At 47.2% G+C, this 22,845-nt stretch overlaps 1 protein-coding gene across 1 annotated transcript in view; it reads left to right on the top strand.

Annotated features, from left to right (window-relative positions):
• TPK1 (thiamin pyrophosphokinase 1) overlaps positions 1-22,845 on the top strand; it is a gene marked incomplete at its 5' end in the record, with an annotated part of 382,875 nt that overhangs the window by 145,093 nt on the left and 214,937 nt on the right. Inside the window, one exon of the mRNA XM_015411248.1 lies at positions 12,992-13,064. Coding sequence (XP_015266734.1) covers positions 12,992-13,064 — 73 coding nt within the window. The remainder of the gene's footprint in view (positions 1-12,991; positions 13,065-22,845) is intronic.

Genomic DNA, 22,845 nt, shown 5'->3' with positions numbered 1-22,845 from the left:
CATGGGGGGAATTGGCTCAGCCAGGACACTTGCTGGATCTTTCAGAGAGAGAAGGTCGTCCATGCGATTTTTTTTTTTAAATCCCGAAAAACCTGCACACATGGACTCAGATTTTGCATTTTCATAATTTCCTGGCTAGTTAAACAATTCCAACTCTGCTGTCAGAATGTTACCTACCAGCAAGAACTTCCTTTTCTTTAAAAAGCTCATTATATTTAGGTCACTGCATATTTTATCGCAGAGTCAATAATCCTGCTCGTAGCTCAGTATTTTGATCGATGTTTCTGTCGTTTGCATGAAAGGTGTACCCTTACAGGGCTGAACATATGAAATTCATAGAGGGAGAGCCACCTGTATGGCTCGAAATGAAAGAGGAGAGACCAAAGAGAGAGAGACTCTTTTTTCATGTACAGTATTTAAGCAGGATAAACCATGAAAGGGCCAGAGGCCTCTTGGAAATGCACGCGGTCATGGAGATTGTACTTCCATACAAGAACTGCTAATGCCTTCCCGAAACTCCAGTGGAATTATGGGACATAACATAACCAGGGACATAATTTTAGATATATTCTTGAGGGGAAAAGAGGTTTTTTTAGCAAGTTTTTAAGGGTTTATTGAAAAGTAAGCTGCTAAAAGCAGCCTTTTAAAACAGGATTTCTTCTGTTTACTTTGTCATTTCTCATAACAGCTGTGACTATTGACAGATGCAACATTAAGGCACAGCGGGTTCTTCTCCCTGCAGATGTGTGAGCGCCACTTTGTATTTTGCATAATATCTGTACATGCCAATGAATCAATCGCTGGTTCAACCAAGGGTTTACAGAATGAATGAAACCGGTGGTATTTCTGGCTCCCAACTGAATGTGTCCTATGCAAGTTTGCCCCATCTTTAATAATGCTGCTTTTCAGTATGTGGCACCACCCATAATATCATAACCATTAGGTCCCTTACATGCTCATGACCAACTGGGAACCAGAAGAGTCACTGTCCTTAATTGCACCTGTACCCCTTTGCGCCACACTACTCGTAAGTGCATGTATAATTGTAAGAGCACATTTTCTTCCAACCAATGGTCCCTCCTAATCTTCTGTGGCTGGTTCTTCCGAGCTCACCACTATCAAAGAAGGTATATGAAGAAAAGAAGAAGAGGAGAGTGGATTTATACCCTGTTCTTCACTCGGAGTCTCAGTGCGGCTTACAGTCTCCTTTCCCTCCCCCTCCCCACAACAGACACCCTGTGAGGTAGGTGGGGCTGAGAGAGCTCTGAGAGAACTGCTTTTGTGAGAACAGCTCTGAGGGAACTTGCAGCTGACCCAAAGTCACATCAGCAGCTGCATGTGGAGGTGTGGGGAATGAAACCCAGTTCTCCCAGATTAGAGTCTGCACTCCTAACCACTACACCAAACTGGCTCTCAAGTAAATGTGGTGAGGCTGCTTCTGACTTTCAGTGCTATAAATATCGCCTCACAACATAGGTCAGATAATCCTAACCACGACGCCAAACTGGCTCTCAAGTACATGTGGTGAGGCCGAGATTCAGGGGTGGTGAGATGTCCTCCCGCCACTCTCACACTCAGATTCTATGTGGGCCCTCCTTTTGCCTCCCAGACCAAGTCTTTTACACCCAGACCCATGAGGAGCAGGCCCGTAGCCACAGTGGGGCATTTTGGGGGCCGGCCCCCTGACTTCCTACCAAGGCCCCCACAACTTCCATCTAGTCCAGGCCCCCTGCTGCCTCTACCCCTTCCCCAAGTATGGCTTGCTTCCACAACTGACGGGAGTGCCCCCCCCCAACTTATTTAAAGGCTCCCCTGAATTACAAAATCCTGGCTATTGGCCTAATGAGGCGTATACAAATCATGGGACATGCCTGGCCTTTTGGTATGCAAGAACTTCAGAATTTTGTCCCTCAGTAGAAGACAAACTCTTCATAACGGGCGGGCGCAGAACGATCCGTGGCCACTGCCACCATTTTAGGTGAGAATTTAGCAGTTGAAAAATGGCCATGGCGAAATTAACAACCTATTCGAGAAATAGATCCGTTATGAAATTTGAGGTGAGATGGAGTGTTGATTACACAAGTTGTTGACAAATTTAGAATGAGAAACAGTGTAGAAACTGTATATGAATGTATTGCCATGCGCATAAATGTATCACAATGCAGAAATAGAATGAGAACAAGTTTTGAATATAAATGTAAGTGGTTTTTGAACAAAAAATGTTATTTTTTAATCTTTATGTGAGATACATAATAGATTATCCTTTAAGCATTAGTATATTAAATGTTATAGCTCGATACGTAGAATATGCAATAACAATGAAATAATATAGTTGCAAAATGGATTAGTTAAGAAATTTGAAATTTAAAATGCCTGAAGTAAGGATCATTGTCTCTTATAGAAAATGTCTTAAAACTATAATGAAAGGGATTTGGGGGAGAAATATTTACTTTTTTCTGTTCCATATATCTCGCAAGGATCTAGATCTAGATAGATAGATAGATAGATAGATAGATAGATAGATAGATAGATAGATAGATAGATAGATAGATAGATAGATAGATACACACACACACATAAATTGCCACAAGAGCCTCATCCTGATTGAGCCAGCAGCAGGGCACCACGCCATCTTCTTCCCACCTACCTTTTCAAGTGCTGGAACAACCCCCCACAGCTATTTCAGCACTTGGAAAGGGTGGGGTGGGGTGGGGGACAAGAGTGCATGGTGTCACTGCACTATGGGCCCAATTGGGATCGGGCCCTCGCAGCACGTTTGAAACTACTAAATTCTCATCTAAAAGAGTGTCAGAGACCCCAGGTTGCCCCATGCTGGCCTGTGCCCACCCATAACATGTAGTTTGGCTCTTGGTCCTGTTGAGATGGCACTAACTACCTGTCACGGTGTCTGGAAATGGTGTCTGTCTATCCATCCCATTTTGCGATATGTGGGCTATGGAGGGGTAGATTTCTCCCTTAATCCCCTTGGTGTATACATCCCTGGGGGTTAGAGCCAAAGATTGTCCTCTGTCAGCCACCCCAGCATCAGCTCTGTCTACCACTGGGGTTGGCAAGGGATTATAATATTTTCATATACCCCCTCCCTCCAAGTCACCTTCACAGTCTGTACTTCAGAGCAAGTAAAATGTCTGCCCTTGTCTCTAGTCGATGTAGCCGCAGACAAGAGAATAGCTCTGGGGAACTGGAATCACTGATACAGACACCTGTGAGGAAACATCTTTTCAGCAGCAAGAGCTGTGTATTGTCAGTCACATAGCTGCTGATTGACTCTCTCTCCCCTTCCTCATGTTCTTCACAAACTCCAAACCAGACAGCGAGGTACCAGAATAATGGGTGCAAAATTTTCCAGGTATTACCGACTGTCTCTCCCTGCACTTGGATTAGTTGCAATAATTATATTAATTTAAAAGGGCATTTTCTGATCCATTTAAAATTATCCTAATATCCAAGTGCATATCCCTAATACAAATTCTCTCTCTCTCTCTCTCTCTCTCTCTCTCTCTCTCTCTCTCTCTCTCTCTCTCTCTCTCTCTCTCTCTCTCTCTCTCTCTCACACACACACACACACACACACACACACACTCACACACACACACACACACACACACAGAGTGAGCGGACTGTAATGTAAAATGGGAGTTAAAAAAATTAAATACCTGAGTCCACCAAATGAAGTTGACTCGATCCATTAAAGCCCTTCAGTGTATATTGATCAAGGCATATTCAGAGCCTTTCAAGTGAATGTTCAGTTTGCATAAAGCCACTTGTGAGACAATTACCACGTGCAGTAATTTCATCAACCTAAGACCTCTTTAATGCCCGAAGGCACTGTGTCACATCTGCCAGCCAACTCCAGTTTAGCAATCTCCCTAGCACCGCTGGCCTTGCTAATACCGCCACTGTCCTGGAATTTAACTGTAGCAGCAAGCAGTAATTTGGTTAATCATCATGATGAACTGATTAATATACTATGTACAGATTTAAAAGGCGAACGTCAGAGAGAGGCCCACTGTGAAAGGATGCGTGGTACAGATCCCCTTATTTTTTGTAAATCATCTCTGTCCTTCTCTTGATTGATTAAATGTGTTCCAAGATGACCTTCCCCAAAACAGATGAGATGTCGGTTACTTAGTCAACTGTTACCTTCATTAAGGAATCACAAAATGGCATCTATATATATATGATAGTGTGGTATTTATTTGAAGGAGGAGATTGATTAACTTAACAGTTAATGCATGAGGCAGCGGGGGGGGGGAGACTTTAACCAGTTGCAGCCCCACTTACTAAGGCAGTTCTTTGTCTAGAGAAGCAGTTTGGTTTCTGCTTTGATGGGGGCTCCATCCCCTGCTGGTCCTGTAGTGTAAAAACGGGAAAGATCGGCCAGAATCATGGCCCATCTTTCCCATGCCAATGTCGTTTCTGTATGCCGGTGGAGTGGTGGCAGCAGGTGGAGTTACAATACCGAGGCTCCTACGTTGCTGCAACGCATGAACAAGCTCTTCACTAACTTTTAATGTGCCAAAGCAAAGAAACAGAAGGGACGAGGTGCAGCAACTCAGTGCGATAACAGAAAGGTCACTGCTGAGGTTACATGCCGCTTCTACCCCGGTCCGTAGGAATTTCACCCCAATCCATGCAGTCAGCCTTGGTGGGCTCTGAAATACAACAGCAGAGGAAGGGCACAGGTCCCTTGCCTCTCCCAAATTCAGCTGTCTCCTTCAAGTGTCTTCCTTCAGTTCAATTGTGAATTGGACCTCACGGGAGAGCAGCTGCGGCTCAGCGGCAGAGCATCTGCTTTTTTAAAAAAATTTTTACATGTGATTTATATACCGCCCTTAACCCCTAGCGGGTCTCAGGGCGGTTTACAATGTGCTACTGTATAGTAGTGAATAACCTATCTAGGGCCACATATGGTGCAGGGGGGGGACAACCTACCAGCACTCCTAATACGGAACGGTGTTCCTTCGGCAGCTTACTTGGTGTGAGTTGTTGCTGTTGATGTTGTTCTGCGACCCGGCTGCTATCGGCTGCTATCGGCTGGACGAGCTGGCTGTTGTTCTTTTTTTGGAGCGGTGTATCTCTCCTCGGGCGCAGCCTCGGCAACGTCTAAGCGGCTCCTGCCGCGCTGCGTCCCGCGTTCTGACGTCGTTCCAACTCTACGGCCAGCTCCGCCCTCGGCTCCACCTTCACCACTGCTCGAGCCAGTCACCACCGTTCTGCTCGCCTTTCGCCGTTTCTCTGCCGCCGCCATTTCTTTCCTCGTTTGCTGCCATCGACTCGATCCTCTCCTTCACTTTTCTTCACTGCCGATCACCAGCACAAGGCTGGGAAGAAGGGGTGCCCCCTGCCATCTAAGGCAGGTACCCATTCCTCTGATGTTAACAGAGCCGCTGGGTTGGCGGGAGCTGGGCCGGGGGCCGGGGGCTCAACCCGGCCGCGGTGGGGAATCGAACAGCCTTCCGGCTGTTCGTCCAGATGTTAACAGCAGGCGTTGTAATGCCTGCGCCACCGCTTTGTGTGCCAGAAGTCCTAGGTTCAGTCCTTGGCATCTCTGGTTAAAAGGATCAACCGATGTGAAAGGCCTTTACCTGAGGCCCTGGAGAGCCCCTGCTGGGCAGAGTTAATGGACTGGTGCTGTAGTTCAGTATAAGTCAGCATTGTTTGTTAAGAGCAGGGACTCTAATCTGGGAGAACCCGAGTTTGATTCCCCACTCCTCCACATGAAGGTGCTGGTGTGACCTTGGGTCAGTCATAAATTCCTTCAGAGCTATTCTCCCAAGGGCAGTTCTTGGGAAAGTCCGCTCAGCCCCACCTACCTCACAGGGTGTCTGTTGTGGGGAGGGGAGGGGAAAGGCAATTGTAAGCCACTCTGAGACTCCTTTGGGTAATCTCCTCCTCCTCCTCTTCCAGTTTGGTGTAGTGGTTAAGTGTGCGGACTCTAATCTGGGAGAACCGGGTTGATTCCCCACTCCTCCACTTGCACCTGCTGATGTGACCTTGGGTCAGTCACAAGCTCTGGCAATTGCTCGAAAGGCCACACCCAACAGCAGGAACTTATTAGCATAATAGGCCACACCCCTGACAGCACAGCTCATTAGCATATTAGGCCACACCCCCATGTTACCACACTCACCTTTTGCTTCTTATTCTGTTTACTTTGTTTGTTGTCAAAACCTTGGCCTTTTTTGTAGCAGGAACTTCTTTGCATTTTAGACCACACACCCCTAATGTAGCCAATCCTAATGAGTTTCTGCTGTTGGGTGTGGCCTGTTATGCTAATAAATTCCTGCTGGGCGTGGCCAACTCAGGAGCCAGCCGGAACTCCGTTCCTGTGCGTTCCTGCCCAAAAATAGCCCTGGTGTGATGTATACCACAGTCTACAGAGCATAAGCCAAACAAAGGATTCTGTTTAATGCTGGTTGGCTTGGAAGGTCATCCTCCATTCAGAATTTTGCACAAAGTCCTTCCGCCAACCTGTTTCTGCATGCATGCTGCAGTCTTCTGATAATACTTTCTACAGAATGTGCAATGGATCATAGTAAGTGCTAATTGGGGGAAAAATAGATTTCACAAGCCATGCCAGCATACATAAAATTTATAAGTTGATATAAAACACCAAGTGAGGTGATTAAAGTAAATTAAATCGCCCAATGCCGCAGTTCTTGTGTTGCTTACCGCAAAGATGACATATATTTTGGAAAGATGCTGTTAAGAGCTTAAAACAGAATCGAAAGCCCACAGGTTCTGGAAAGGGGGCTTTGTTTGTTGGTTGGTATGCAGCCATTATGAATCCAAGACACGACACATCATTAACTTTTAGGAGTACTTAGTACAAGCGACAAGAAAGAAGTTAGGGCAAAACAGGAACATATCAATAAGGACTCACTCCCTCTCCCCCACCCGTAAGTCAGAATCCAAAGAGGCTGTATGCGGTTTGATGCGCATGAATGGCTCTTTTCTGCCTCTGATAAACCATCCCTGAGGGTCAGGATCCTCGGTGAAGCAGCCCTCTGTGGGTGGCGGTTCCCAGAATGGAAAATCAGCACGACCCATATCCTCTCTTTGGATCCCAACACTAGAGACCCACATTGACCCACACTGACATTACACTAGACATGTCACCTAACGGTAGTGTAAGCATGGCATCAGTAATGCATGGCAGTGGCCTCGGTTTACAGCCTGCTGCACTGATCCAGAAGTCGGGCAAGGCAGAGTCATTCAGTCCAAGGTCAGGGGTCTAGAAGTCAGGCGAGGCAGAGTCATTCAGTCCAAGGTCAGGGGTCTAGAAGTCAGGCGAGGCAGAGTCATTCAGTCCAAGGTCAGGGGTCTAGAAGTCAGGCGAGGCAGAGTCATTCAGTCCAAGGTCAGGGGTCTAGAAGTCAGGCGAGGCAGAGTCATTCAGTCCAAGGTCAGGGGTCTAGAAGTCAGGCGAGGCAGAGTCATTCAGTCCAAGGTCAGGGGTCTAGAAGTCAGGCGAGGCAGAGTCATTCAGTCCAAGGTCAGGGGTCTAGAAGTCAGGCGAGGCAGAGTCATTCAGTCCAAGGTCAGGGGTCTAGAAGTCAGGCGAGGCAGAGTCATTCAGTCCAAGGTCAGGGGTCTAGAAGTCAGGCGAGGCAGAGTCATTCAGTCCAAGGTCAGGGGTCTAGAAGTCAGGCGAGGCAGAGTCATTCAGTCCAAGGTCAGGGGTCTAGAAGTCAGGCGAGGCAGAGTCATTCAGTCCAAGGTCAGGGGTCTAGAAGTCAGGCGAGGCAGAGTCATTCAGTCCAAGGTCAGGGGTCTAGAAGTCAGGCGAGGCAGAGTCATTCAGTCCAAGGTCAGGGGTCTAGAAGTCAGGCGAGGCAGAGTCATTCAGTCCAAGGTCAGGGGTCTAGAAGTCAGGCGAGGCAGAGTCATTCAGTCCAAGGTCAGGGGTCTAGAAGTCAGGCGAGGCAGAGTCATTCAGTCCAAGGTCAGGGGTCTAGAAGTCAGGCGAGGCAGAGTCATTCAGTCCAAGGTCAGGGGTCTAGAAGTCAGGCGAGGCAGAGTCATTCAGTCCAAGGTCAGGGGTCTAGAAGTCAGGCGAGGCAGAGTCATTCAGTCCAAGGTCAGGGGTCTAGAAGTCAGGCGAGGCAGAGTCATTCAGTCCAAGGTCAGGGGTCTAGAAGTCAGGCGAGGCAGAGTCATTCAGTCCAAGGTCAGGGGTCTAGAAGTCAGGCGAGGCAGAGTCATTCAGTCCAAGGTCAGGGGTCTAGAAGTCAGGCGAGGCAGAGTCATTCAGTCCAAGGTCAGGGGTCTAGAAGTCAGGCGAGGCAGAGTCATTCAGTCCAAGGTCAGGGGTCTAGAAGTCAGGCGAGGCAGAGTCATTCAGTCCAAGGTCAGGGGTCTAGAAGTCAGGCGAGGCAGAGTCATTCAGTCCAAGGTCAGGGGTCTAGAAGTCAGGCGAGGCAGAGTCATTCAGTCCAAGGTCAGGGGTCTAGAAGTCAGGCGAGGCAGAGTCATTCAGTCCAAGGTCAGGGGTCTAGAAGTCAGGCGAGGCAGAGTCATTCAGTCCAAGGTCAGGGGTCTAGAAGTCAGGCGAGGCAGAGTCATTCAGTCCAAGGTCAGGGGTCTAGAAGTCAGGCGAGGCAGAGTCATTCAGTCCAAGGTCAGGGGTCTAGAAGTCAGGCGAGGCAGAGTCATTCAGTCCAAGGTCAGGGGTCTAGAAGTCAGGCGAGGCAGAGTCATTCAGTCCAAGGTCAGGGGTCTAGAAGTCAGGCGAGGCAGAGTCATTCAGTCCAAGGTCAGGGGTCTAGAAGTCAGGCAAGGCAGAGTCGGTTTCTTAGCATCTATCATACTCGTTGAGTCCACGCCTAACAGCCTCTCTTGGCTGGGTTTTATAGCTCCATGCCTAAGGGTCATGCTTTCAGCCAGCTGCTTGGAAACAATCCTGCAACTACTCATCTTTGTTATCAGCAAGCAGGTGGCATCAAGCCAGGAGGCGTGCCCTTCGCCATCTTGTCGGTCAACTTCTGTTTAACTCAAGGCTGGCTACATGAGACTCCTCTTCTCTTGAGGAGTCCTTGCTGTCCCTGAGTCCTGGCTGATCCACAGCACCCATTGATTTCAATGGACTTGGAAGGCTGTTCCTCTGCTTAGGATTGCACTGGCAGTCACCCTACTACAATCCACCAAAGGCATCATCCATCACTGCAATGGACAGAAATATATATATATATTGCATTTATAGTTATTGTGGAGGATGAATATGTCATCACAGCAAATGGATTAACCAACCTTTCCTGATTCCGTACAGTTCCGATCTAGTCATTTATTAGGAAAGAATGAAAACGAAATTAAATGCGCCGTCATGTAAACATTTTCCTCGAATGACTGATTTAAAGCGGACGGTGTGGTTAGGTGGAAGGCACACAACTGATTCCCATTTGAGAACAGTGAGGGGCAAATAAGGTGCCAGCTCACAGCTGCTGTGCTGACCTGAATTTGTCCTATTTGAGGTATCAAAGGGAAACACAGAATAGTCTTTCTGTTTACAATGGATGCTTTAAAAAACTCGCACCGGGTGCCCAAACATCATCCTTTCTCTTACAGTTTTAATAGAATAGTCAGACCTGGAATGGTACAAAGGGGCAAAAAAGTAAGAGCAAAAAATATGTCTTTGAGTACAGAATCGGGACATCATTAGGACAATTAAAAGCAAGCAAATGCAGAAAGCTAAACAATTGTCCTAGTCATGTACATGTGTCTGGCAACAGGGCCTGGGCCAGACTAGCAGAGACCGCTTGCCTTGGCTGAAACAAACCATGCACAACCAGCAGCTCCAGTGGCCCAGCCAGGACGTGCACAGAACAGACAGGGCAGGTCTGCAGATTCTGGGTTCAGTAATCAAGCTTGGCAGCCAAGTGGAATCAGTCACACCACCAAGCCCTGACTGGGAAGAAAGGAACTACCTAGGAGGCAGCTGCAGCTGAAATGGGACTGCAGGACACTTCTGATTGGGTGGAGGGTTGGAGAGCAGGAGCAATCCGGGGGAGGGGATTGGATGGGTGGGCTATTTAAGGAGAATCTGCAGCAAACCACGGAGGAAGAGATAGCCCTGCTCAGGCAGCAGGTAAGAGCAGAGGATACAGAAAGGAGGAATAAGCTGGTACAACCCCCTCTCCTTTCCAGATCTTGAGATTTCACAGGTCCTGCACTGCAGGAAAGGTCATGACAGAGGAAGAATCACAACCTGAATTCTGCACGTAATGTTGAAATCCTCTGTCATTTTTGAGTGACAGAACTTAATGAAGTGTACACTTAATGTGCCAGACAAAGCAGCCATGGTAATATGTATGTCGTTTTGCTCTGGGGCTAGCAGTGCTGACCTAAGCAAAGTTACACGCTTCTGAGCCCATAGACTTTGATGGATTTTTTGTTGTTGTTCAGTCGCACAGTCGAGTCCGACTCTTCGCGACCCCATGGACCAGATCACGCCAGGCCCTCCTGTCTTCCACCGTCCTCTGAAGTTGGCTCAACTTCATGTTCGTTGCATCTATGACACTGTCTAACCATCTCATCCTTTGCCGTCCCCGTCTTCTTTGACCTTCAATCTTTCCCAGCATCAGGGTCTTCTCCAGTGAGTGCTCCCTTCTCATTTGGTGGCCAAAGTATTTGAGCTTCAGTTTCATTATCTGGCCTTCCAGGGAACAGTCGGGGTTGATTTCTTTTAGGATTGACTGATTTGATCTTCTTGCAGTCCAAGGGACTCTCAAGAATCTTCTCCAGCACCATAGTTCAAAAGAATCTATTCTTCGGCGCTCGGCCTTCCTTATAGTCCAACTCTCGCAGCCATACATGAGTACTGGGAATACCATTGCTTTGACCATGCGGACTTTTGTTGTCAGGGTGATGTCTCTACTTTTTATTATGCTGTCTAGGTTTGCCATCACTTTCCTCCCAAGGAGCAGGCGTCTTTTAATTTCATGGCTGCAGTCACCGTCTGCGGTGATCTGGGATCCCAGGAACGTGAAGTCTGTCACTACTTCCATGACTTCCCCTTCTATTTGCCAAGGAGTGATGGGGCCAATGGATTTAGAAGGGTGTAACTCTGCTTAGGGGGTCAGTGTGAACGTTGCCAGACATTCACTTTCTCATACCCCTTACTTGCCTCTTCAGATGACAGCTGTCTGTCAGCTGTCCCACAAAGATTACCTTGTGGAAGAAGCATTCACATCCTTGTGGCCAGTGATGGGAGCGTTCTGAAATGGGAATGTTTTTTCCAGAATGTTTTCTGATACCCTAAATAAAACCATGTTTATTGAGCTTTATATTCAGTCTTTGAAAAGCATTCTAAGTTAATGTTTTGTTCCAATCGCAGTGAAGACTTCAACTGAAATAGTTGATTAAGGAACAAAAATAAGTGTGGTTTAAACAGAGTTGCCAGGCCCCCACCAGGGGGTGGGGATCCCCCGCTCTGCCCCCCCCCCTCAGCACTGATTGGCTGGCTGCAGGGGTCTTACAGGCAGGAAAACTAGGCCTAGGCCTGTGCCGCTCTCACTGGTATTTGGGGTAAAAACTATGGTAAAAATGACTTCTACCTTAGAGGTTTTTCCCAAATGCCAGAGTGTCCCCATGTCACCAATGATGTGATGATGTCACTTCTGGTGTGCACCAAAAGTGGCATTGCCTGCGATGGAGGCCTAGGCCTAGTTTCCTTGCTGGTAAAACCCAACCCTGGTTCCCAAGGGGTACCTGACAACCCTTGGTTTAAAAGTCATATTCAAGCAAATGCAAAAGCTTTATGTGGAAATTATTTTTTATGGGAATAGTACTTTTAAAAAATTTAAGGCATTGAAGAAAAAACTCCTGAAGGCACTGAAAACTGCTGACCACTAATTATAGCACACCCAAATAATTTTTGTATTCTATGCCGGGGATGTGGTTGCCCACTCATCTGTTACAACAGAATTAACCAAGATCAATGTGGGCAGCCGTGTTGGTCTGAAGCAGTCGAAAAAAGTTAGAGTCCAGTGGCAACTTTAAGACAATGACGAAGTGTGCGTGCACATGAAAGTTCACACCGTAAATAAAACTGTGTTGGTCTTAAAGATGCCACTGGACTCCAACTTTGTTCAACAGAATTAACCTGTCATCCAAATAGGGTTGCCAAGTCGAAAATCGTCGGGAGCGGGGGACTCCCGTTCGGCATCCTATGTGCGCGCACACCGCACGCAGGTCACCAGGAAGTGACGTTATGACGCCGGGCACACTGGGGGCACGGCCATGACCATCCAAGGGGAAAACATAGAGTTTCCCCCTCGGATGGTCATGGCCCTGCCCCCAGCGTTCCTGGCGTCATAACGTCACTTCCTGGTGACGCGCACGCCGGGGTGGGGTTTCCCCCGGGGCCTGATCCGCCGACGGCGGGGAACGGGCCTCTGGGGCGGGGGTTTCCCTGCCCTCTGGGGGGACTTGGCAGCCCTACATCCTAGCAGGTCGCTGGAGCACCACATTACTTGATTTACTTGTTAGTTCCTTATTACATGGGTGTTTCCAATCCCCCTTCAGCGATACAAAAGGAAGTCTATAAATAAGAATCTTAGCTTTGCTTGTGATTAGATCTGCATAGCCGATTAGGAATTCATAATTCATATCGATCACATATTGCCAAGACAATTCCCCATCCTCATAGACGTGTTTCCCTTTGGCATGGAATGCTTCCTCCTTGCAGTTGTAATTCATCCCTTCACCACTGGAAGGACCAAGATGACAAATGTTCCCATCTTGGTTCAAAGCCCCAAGTCCCGCCCTCACCCCAGCTTCCTGGAATCTTCCTTGCTTTAGATCTTGATTCCCTCGCAATCTTGACACTTAACACTGAAACAGCATTTTTAACACGATGTTCACGTTGGATGCAAATGCTGTTCTAGTCCTCCAGATCACCTCCCCAACCCTTAAATGGTAATCTCTCGCACACCACGTCATAAATTGAAGAATACTGATTCTCTTTCAGATTTTTGCCTGATTACATCAGTGGAGATTTCGACTCTATTAGGCCTGAAGTAAAGGAATATTACAAGGGGCAGGTAAGTTCATTTGTTTTCTTTTGTTTTTTTTAAATGTCAACACTTCTGAGAAAGTATTTTATTTATTTATGTATTTATTTCATTAGACTTATAACCCACCTTCTCCACACTGTAGGACAGTACCAACATATATGTCTGCAATTAATGCAGATTTGGAGCTACGGTGGCTCAAGTGGTTAAGATGCTGAACTGCAGGCTGTGGAAGGTCGGTAGTTCAGCAGTTCGAGACCCGAGTATGCCGCATGAAGGAGTGAGCTCCCGTCTCTAGTTCCAGCTCCTGCCAACCTAGCAGTTCGAAAGCAAGAAATTGCAAGTAGATAAATAGGTACCGCTTTGGTGGGAAGGTAACAGCGTTCCGTGCGCCTTGGTGTTTAGTCATGCCGGCCACATGACCACGGAAACGTCTTCGGACAGCGCTGGCTCTTCGGCTTTGAAACGGAGATGAGCACCGCAACCCTAGAGTCGGACTCGACTGGCTTTCGAGCAAGGGAACCTTTACCTTTACTAATGCGGATTTACCAAATTAAAACATACCTTTAAACTTTTACTTTGGTCCCTTGTTGGTTAGAATATTGGAAAAATAACGTAACACTTTATATGGAAGTGGTTTTCAAATGCTGTTCTAGGGAAGCTCCAGCAGGTGCTTAGTGTAATGATGGAACAGATGGGCTAATGTTTCGTGGTATGACTGCTCAAGAGTAAACACCTCCAGCACACCTATGCACATAGGCCAAACTATGTATCTGAAGACCAATCTGTACAAGTAGTAGGTGAGATGGTAAAAACATTCCTGGACTATCCCATTTCAGATGAGGAACCACATGACTGTATGCATTCCCAGTAGCGACAAAACAAGATGTCAGGGAGACAGGTTGTTGCCCGGACATGTTCTCTAGCATGGTATTTTGAAATATGTCATGATTTTGCTTTTTGCTGGAGGGAGCATTCAAGCATGGGGTCTACCACAGACAGTTTTCTTGCATCAAGCATTGTACAGACCAGGTCTGGGGAATACCCAGAACCAAAAACTGGTGCTTGGAAGTGGAACCAAGGTGCCTTTTCTTGCATGTGATGCTAAATATGTTTAGTTTAGATAACAGAAGAGTCTTAGGTTTTTACATGTCCAAATAAAATTAATTTGAATGTTTGATTCCTCTTATCTGTGTTTGTTATTTCCCATTAGTCAAAGGAATAGGTTGCCTGTACGCTTAAATGACTAAATACAACTTTAAGTGTTTATGCCTCAGACTTTTGGATTTTGTTTATGCCAGCAACTTTCCTGACATAAACCAAAATTGATGCAGAGTGCAGCCGCCCCGTTTCAATCGCTCCCATCATGTCACCAACTGTCAGCTGGATGCAAGTTGCGCTCACAAAACACGCATAACCTTGGATTTGCACATTAGAAGGTTCCCGATGGCAGTTTTCAAAACGGAGCCAGAAATAACTTCGTCACGTTCCGGGGTGGGGATTGGCAATGTAAAGAGAATTGCTAAGTCTGAATTTGCACTATCCCGTATTCACATTTTGAAAAGGCGAATAAATAAGCCGCTAGCCCGCCAAATCCCTTTTGTCCCGCTGAGCAGATCCTATGTAAATCAGACACTTAAAATGTCTACGGCTCCCCAAGAAACGCAGAGGATCACAAAACTGTAGTGTTGGAAAGGGTTTCACATTTTGCTTCCAGTGTTCAGGTCGACTTTTTGAGGGACGTCCATCTGTGCCAGCACTGGCTCTGTGATCTGGAGGCTTCATTCATTTGTTTCTGGTATTTCCATTCTGCTTTCTGGACAACTTGTCCTCCAAAATGGCTGACACCAGTAAAGAGAGGAAAGCCTCGTTCCCAGGCTTTGCAGACCTTGAGCTGATTGGAGAATAGGGTGGTAGAATGCTGATGTGGCGGAGTGAGCTGTAGCACTTCTGACTGTGGGTGGAGAATCGGGGGGGGGGGCGAGGGTCACATCTTGGCATGGCAGACCCTCCTTTCAAATAGGAAACCAGCGCAGTAAACAGAGAGAGGGAGTAAAAGCTTTCTCCCTGGTGAGTTTGTTTTCTATTTTCATTGAGACCTTTTAGTGTGAAGGAACAGGGCTATTTTGGGGCAGGAACGCACAGGAACGGAGTTCCGGCTGGCTCCCAAGTTGGCCACGCCCAGCAGAAACTCATTAGCATAATAGGCCACACCCAACAGCAGAAACTCATTAGGATTGGCTACAGTAGGCATGTGTGGCCTAACATGCAAAGGAGTTCCTGCTACAAAAAAACAACAAACAAGGTGAATAGAATAAGAAGCAAAAGGTGGATGTGGCTGGATGACCACACTTCTGGTAACATGAGGGTGCAACCTAATGAGCTGTGCTGTCGGGGTGTGGCCTAATATGCTAATGAGTTTCTGTGCTGGGTGTGGCCTATTATGCTATTGAGTTCCTGCTGGGCTTTTTCTACAAAAAGAGCCCTGTAGAAGGAACATTCCCAACTGGAATCTTTCCGGCTGGTCTTCCCTCGTTGGTGTTCTTGCTTGGATGGAAGTGCGCTGGTATGTGAGGACAGAGCGCCAGAATCACAATGGCTGGGCAGGCTTTGGGTCCCTATTGCATATTCAGCTCGGGTGTTGTGCTCCAGCATCCACTGTAACTGCCGTGTGGCAAGGTATCCTGGGACACACCACTCAGGCCAGAGGGCCCTTCGTATCACTGCTCCCCAACCAACTGCTTTCCTTGCTTCTGTAGCTGGGACAGCCTATCCAAGCAGTTAAAGTGTGAAATCAATTTGCAGCCAACAGTTATTCCAATAGAAATTGCTACTTACAGACATCTTGGCATGTGGTTTATTTGGATATTTATACCCCACTTTTCTCCCCAGTGGGGAACCACAGTGGCTTACCACAGTCTCTTCTCCTCTACTTTACAACAACCCTGTGAGGTAGGTTAGGCTGAGAGAGCGTGACTGGCCCAAAGTCACCCAGCGAGCTTCTGTGGCACGACTGAGGATTCGTTCCCCTGGGCCTCCCAGATTCTCGTCCGACACTCTAACCACTATCCTGTGCTGGCTGTCTAATGTACATGTCACTAACATACACGTTAGATTTAAACGTTTGCAAAACAAACAAAAAGCTGAGCAAATGCGATTAGCCAACTGGAAATGCCTTTTTATTCCATTGCAGGTTCAGATCCAGTATTCTTATGCAAATTGATTGACCTGGATCATAAATGGTTGGATAACTGGGCTGGTACTTGTTCAGTGGTTGCTGTGGCATATACGCAAAAAAAAAAAAAAAAAAAGGCCAGTAGCACCTTAAAGACAAGGGATAAGTTTTTGTGAGTCACTGTGGCTCATCCCCTTCCACAAATTTTGTTAGTCTTTAAGGTGCTACTAGACTCTTGCTCTTTACTACCGCTACAAGCTGACAAACACGGCTACACATCTTGATCTGTATACTAGAAAAGAGTGGAATGTTAGTTAAGTAATTGTAAGCGATTAGTTTGCACCAAGAAGTAATAGAAAAATAGCATTGCTTCTGTCTGTGAAACCATGGGCGATTTCTCACTAGAGCTGCCTCGCAGCACAGCGCCGTTTGCCCCAACACAAACATGTCAATTCCACACCCGAGGCTGCGGGGCTGCATTTGACTCGGGGCTTCACCCGATTTCCTCTGCAGTTTCATGATCCTCAAAAACCAGGATCACGAAACTGCAGAGGAAATCGGGCGAAGCCCTGAGTCAAAATGCAGCCCTGGAGCTTCGGGTGTGAAATTGACATGTTTGTGTCGGGGCAAAAGGCGCTGTGCTGCGAAGCAGCTCTAGTGAGAAATCGCCCCATATATATCTCGTTTCTCTGGCCATGGGCTCTTTATACTGGGCTTCTACACATGCACACAGTTAAAGCGTGAAATGCCCCTCCAAGCCTGCATTTATAGACTGTGATAAATGCATTATTTTAATAATGTTTAAATTCAGCATCCTGCTGGTTAAACGGAGTTAGTTGTGCATCCGCGGTGGAGCTGTATGCGTGGAATTAATTACTGTCAGTTGGCAAGTGGCTGTCTTAAAAGGAAGGCAGCCTCCCACTGGTTAGGAGGGAAACATTTTAAAGTCTACATCTGCAATTAATGCTCACGGTGTATAAAATGCCCCATTCTGCAATCCGTTGAAGGAAGGATTAAACATAGTTAGGGACTGTGCACGCCTTATGCGAGTGCCATACTGAGATAATCCCTCTGATTTAAATCCTTTACACATGTTGTGGATTTAAGCAGCTCTCAGTGTAAACCTGGGATTTGATACTGGGTTTTGTTGTTGATTTATTGCTATTTGTGTTTAACTGCCGGTGTGAATGAACACGCAGTCTCCCCAGGTTTGAACTCGAGCCAAGTGGGTTCTTTATTGGTTTCTTGAGCTAAAATGGGGGCGTCGGACTTTTAGTAATGCCCTAGTAAGCTATGGTTCTTCCTTGTAGAAACCTTAGGTTATTTGTACCTGGGTGAGGAGTTCTTGTACTGGTCCGTAACAGCTTCGATTGATTGGTTCCCAATGTGGACCCCAAGGGGCTTGCAATTTCATTCTCTCTGCCTCCATTTTACTTTCACAACATCCAAGTAGTAAGACGAGTTAGGCTGAAAGAGAGAGACTGGCCAGTAGTCACTCAGAGAACTTCCATGGCAGAGTGGGTATTGAACCCTGGGTCTTCACTACACCACAGTTATTTATTCTCTGCATAGGTAGGCCTGCTCTGACCTAGGTCGTCCAGGCTAGCCTGATCTCGTCACATCTTGGAAGCTAAGCAGGGTCGACCCTGGTCAATATTTAGAAGGGAGACCAACAAGGAGTACCAGGGTCATGGCACTGAGGCAGGCAATGGCAAACTACCTCTGAATATCTTTTGCCTTGAAAAACACATGGGGTCACCATATGTCGTCTGTGACTTGACGCCAAGAGCAAGACCTATAACGTTACTTACGTGGCACCCTTATACGCTCTGGCTGCCAAGAAAATACATGCAAAAGTGGTGTCTGAAACTTAAAATGTGTAGCTGTAACTGTGTGGCATCTTATCTTGATTGTTTCTATTCTTCCTCTGTTTTATCTGTGTTTATTTAGATTAACTCTGCAGTGGCCCATGCCCACATGCAATAAACATCTACTAGTACTCTCTTGTGTACAGTAGGATCGACAAATTGACAGGCTGTGGTCTAGTGAAGGATGTGAGCTGTGAGAAAGGTTGCCAACTCCATGTTGGTAAATACCTGGAGATGTGAGTGTAGTGCTTCTGAAGGAAAGAGTTTGGGATAGGGAAGGACCTCAGCAGGATATAATACCCACAGGGTCCACTCTTCAGAGCAGCCAGGGCTATTTTTGGGCAGGAACGCACAGGAACGGAGTTCCGGCTGGCTCCCGAGTTGGCCACGCCCACCAGGAACTAATTAGCATAATAGGCCACACCCAACAGCAGAAACTCATTAGGCCTGGCTACATTAGGGGTGTGTGGCCTAACATGCAAAGGAGTTCCTGCTACAAAAAAAGCCCTGGGTTTTGACAATAAACAAAGTAAACAGAATAAGAAGCAAAAGGTGGGTGTGGCTGGATGACCACACTTCTGGTAACATGGGAATGCGGCCTAATATGCTAATGAGATGTGCTGTCAGGGTGTGACCTGATATGCTAATGGGGTTCTGCTGTTGGGTGTGGCCTATTATGCTAATAAGTTCCTGCTGGGCTTTTTCTACAAAAAAAAGCCCTGAGAGCAGCCATTTGCTCCGAGGTTATGGTCTCTGTCATCTAGAGATGAGTTGTAGTTCCAGAAGATAACCAGGTCCCATCTGGTGATTGGCAACCTATAAGACAAATGTGGACAAACACGACCTAATAAGAGAACAAGTATAAAGAAAACAGTCGTGAGAGTCTGACCCACAAATCAGGCAGTCGTCAAGACTTGCAAAGAAAATGCTTCCTATGTATTACAGTCGTGACTTGTTGTAAAGCACTTTATGAACAAGAAGACTTTTGTACGACTCTGTAAGTAACACTGCATTTGGATTTTATACTGTTTTTCATTGCTTACATTGTATATAGGCTAAAGAATTGTATTTTTGTACACTACAGAACATTTCCTGAGGAAGATCCAATTCTGAAAGGTTGTTATATAATCCGGCGATGACGTTGATGATGTACCTTTGCACGAGGATTGTCTTATGACTTGTAGGAATGTATTTATTGTGTTGTAGTGCTTCAGACTGTAATACATAGCAAGCATTTTCTTTGCAAGTCCTGTTGACTGCTTGATTTGTGGGTCAGACTCTCATGACTGTTTTCTTTATACTTGTTCTCTGGCAACCCTATAAGCCAGGCAGCCCCCAAGTCAGTCTAAATGTGGCCCATTAAGTCGCTAAGTGCCTTGTTATGGTTGCCCACCTCCAGGTGGGGCCTGGAGATCTCCTGGAACTACAACCAATCTCCAGATGACATAGATCAACTCTCCCGGAGGAAATGGCTGCTTTGAAGGGTGAACTCTATGGCATTGGGCCCTACTGAAGCTCCTCCTCTCTCCAAGCTCCATCCTTCCAGGAATTTCCAAATCCAATGTTTGTAACCCTATTCCGTATGCAGACCACTGTTATTGAGCATCCCATTTGCAATATGAGGGAAATGACACTGATCCTAGAGCTGCCTTGAGAGCCAGTTTGGTGTAGTGGTTGAGTGCGCGGACTCTAATCTGGGAGAGCCGGGTTTGATTCCCCACTCCTCCACTTGCACCTGCTGATGTGACCTTGGGTCAGTCGCAAGCTCTGGCACAGCTGTCCTTGAAAAAGAGCAGTTTGTGTCAGAGTTCTCTCAGCCCCACCCACCCCACAGGGTGTCTGTTGTGGGGAGGGGAAGGGAGAGGAGTTTGTAAGCCGCTCTGAGACACCTTTGGGTAGTGAAGGGCGGGGTATAAATCCAATCTCTTCTCTTCTTCTTCTTCTTCTTGGTGGAGAATGACATTCCAGGGGCCCATGGAGCAGGCCAAGTCATGCGATTCACTTTCATATGACGTTTGCGTTGAATCTGAGTACTGATGCAGGGAGCCCACCGTGGCTATTTGATGACAGAGGCAGGTTGACTCTCAATAACATTGACTGGTCCCCCTTGCAAGACTGCTGGAAAAGTTACTAAAACCATGTAAGTAAAGTGCTTTAAATGTTGGGAACTCACTGAACGGATGGTGTTGCTGCTGCGGCATCTGAGGATGAGGAAGAGAAGAGAGGTACTGATGGCGTTGTCCCAGGTGATAATGTAGCAACTGTGCAAAAGCGAAGCAGATCAGGATCTCGACGGGATCCCTGCTGAGATCCTGTGTAAGTGGTCTGGAGCTCCATGATAGGGGACAGGTGGGATTTAAATGCTACTATTATTGGCATTAGGATGTGGAGTGTTATCGTATAGCACAGTCTCATCAGGTCTCAGAATCTCAGCCAGGTCGGTACTTGGATAGGAGTCCACCAGGGAAGACTGCAGAGGAAGGTGGTGGCAGACCAACTCTGCTTAATTACTCACCTTGACAACCCTAGGGTGGGGTCACCATAAATCAGCTGCGGATTGATAGCACTTTTATTGCTGTTGTTCAGTTGCACAGTCAAGTCCGACTCTTCGCGACCCCATGGACCACATCACGCCAGGCCCTCCCACCATCCTCCGGAGTCTGTTCAATTTCATGTTCATCGCATCGATAACACTGTCGAACCATCTCATCCTTTGCCGTCCCCTTCTTCTTTGACCTTCAGTCTTTCCCAGCTTGTGCTTAAACTGTTTCCCATTAAAAATGCTGGAGAAGTTGTGTGTTTGTGCCTGTAAATACATGTTAGGATGGATTTTATTAGACTGCCTGCTCCCTAGTTACAAACAAGTTGCTGCAATATCTCTTGTACGCTTGTGAGTTTGCCCTAGTTTATAGGCATTTTAGGATATGGAAGAGTTTGGATTCTGAAGGTAGATGGTTATTGGGTTAAATGTAAAAAAAAAACACCCCAAAACAAAAAAGCATTTGCCTTGGAAGTACAGAAGCTCAATCCTCCACATTTCCTCATTAAGGGGAAAATGCTGTTCATACAAATTACAAAGATGGTCTGACTCCAATGGTAACAAAAGTGTTACTTTAAAAAATTGAAGTACATCTTACATGACATATTCATGTAGGTACATTTAACTTATTGTGAACAGATTGACTTCAGAAAGGTTGACTTGCTACAGCTCCAAGCCCAGGTATAGGGCTGCCAAATCCCCCCGGGGGGCGGAAATCCCCCCGCCCCAGAGGCCTGTTCCCCGACACCGGGGAATCGGGCCCCTGGGGGAACCCCGTCCCAGCGTGCACATCACAGGGAAGTGACGTTATGACGCCGGGCACGCTGGGGGCGGGGCCACGGCCATACAAGGGAAAACCCTTGTATGGTCGTGGCCCCGCCCCCAGCGTGCCCGGTGTCATGACGTCACTTCCCTGTGACGTACATGCGGCGCGCGCGCACAGAGAGCTGCGCTGGAGTCCCCCGCCGGCAAGGTAGGTAACATTTGGCAACCCTACCCAGGTAAGAGAGAGAAGAGAGATCCTATATAAGATGAAAACAGAAGGCAGGCATTGGCCAAAGAAGCTCAACCATCTGACCAGTGAGAGGAGGGTTGGGGCCAACTGCCAAGTGTCCCTGAGTGAGAGAATTCTCTTAACCCTTTCCCTCCCAGATCCTCTTGCATGCAGAGTTACAATATCCAACAGGTATATTGTATGGGGAAAACAGATCAGCGGGTTCTGCAGTAACTATTTTTGTTCTTGTTGTGGGGGGACATCCCCCACAAGTTGATGGCAGTTCCTCCTATATGTTTAGAAGGTGTGTGTGTAAGCTTATGAAGGAGGAGGAGGAGGTGACTGGATTTATACCCGGCTCTTCACCCCCCGAAGGAGTCTCAGAGCGGCTTACAATCTCCTTTCCCTTCCCCTGCCCACCATAGACACCCTGTGAGGTAGGTGGGGCTGAGAGATTTCTTCCGAGGACTGCTTGTGAGGGAACAGCTCTGAAAGAACTTGTAACTGACCCAAGGCAGTGCATACCAGGCGAAAAACGCAAGAGTGTCCACCTGGAAATGGAGGCCCAGTTAACAGTTTCTCAAAAAAAGCAAAATTCCCTGCTTCTTGCTAATGTCTACAGTCAGGGGTCTTTTTGTAGAAAAAGCCCAGCAGGAACTCATTAGCATAATAGGCCACACCCAACACCAGAAATCCATTAGCCTATTAGGCCACACCCTGCCAGCACAGCTCATTAGCACATTAGGCCGCACCCCCATGTTACCAGAAGTGTGGTCATCCAGCCACACCCACCTTTCCCTTCTTATTCTGTTTACCTTGTTTGTTGTCAAAACCCAGGGGTTTTTTTGTAGCAGGAACTCCTTTGCATGTTAGGCCACACACCCCCAATGTAGCCAATCCTAATGAGTTTCTGCTGTTGGGTGTGGCCTATTATGCGAATGAGCTCCTGCTGGGCGTGGCCAACTCGGGAGCCAGCCGGAACTCCGTTCCTGTGCGCTCCTGCCCAAAAAGAGCCCTGTCTACAGTACAGTTTGAGGCAAGAACTCAGGACTGACCTGTGCTAGAGGAAGAAGAAGTAAATCAGTCGGAGAAACAGTGATGATTAGGGAGGTAAAGATGCTGTAATTGAAGGAACAATTTAGTAATAACACGGGGAGGGGCAAAGTATTTGGTGCTTTGTGATGTGAAAGATCCTCTCCTGAGACGCTGGAGTAAGGTTGCCAGCCTCCAGGTGA

This window comes from Gekko japonicus, unplaced genomic scaffold (assembly GCF_001447785.1).
Source record: "Gekko japonicus isolate JY-2015 unplaced genomic scaffold, Gekko_japonicus_V1.1 scaffold1716, whole genome shotgun sequence".
Classification (NCBI taxonomy): Eukaryota; Metazoa; Chordata; class Lepidosauria; order Squamata; family Gekkonidae; genus Gekko; species Gekko japonicus.
This window is presented reverse-complemented; position numbering and strand designations above follow the sequence as displayed.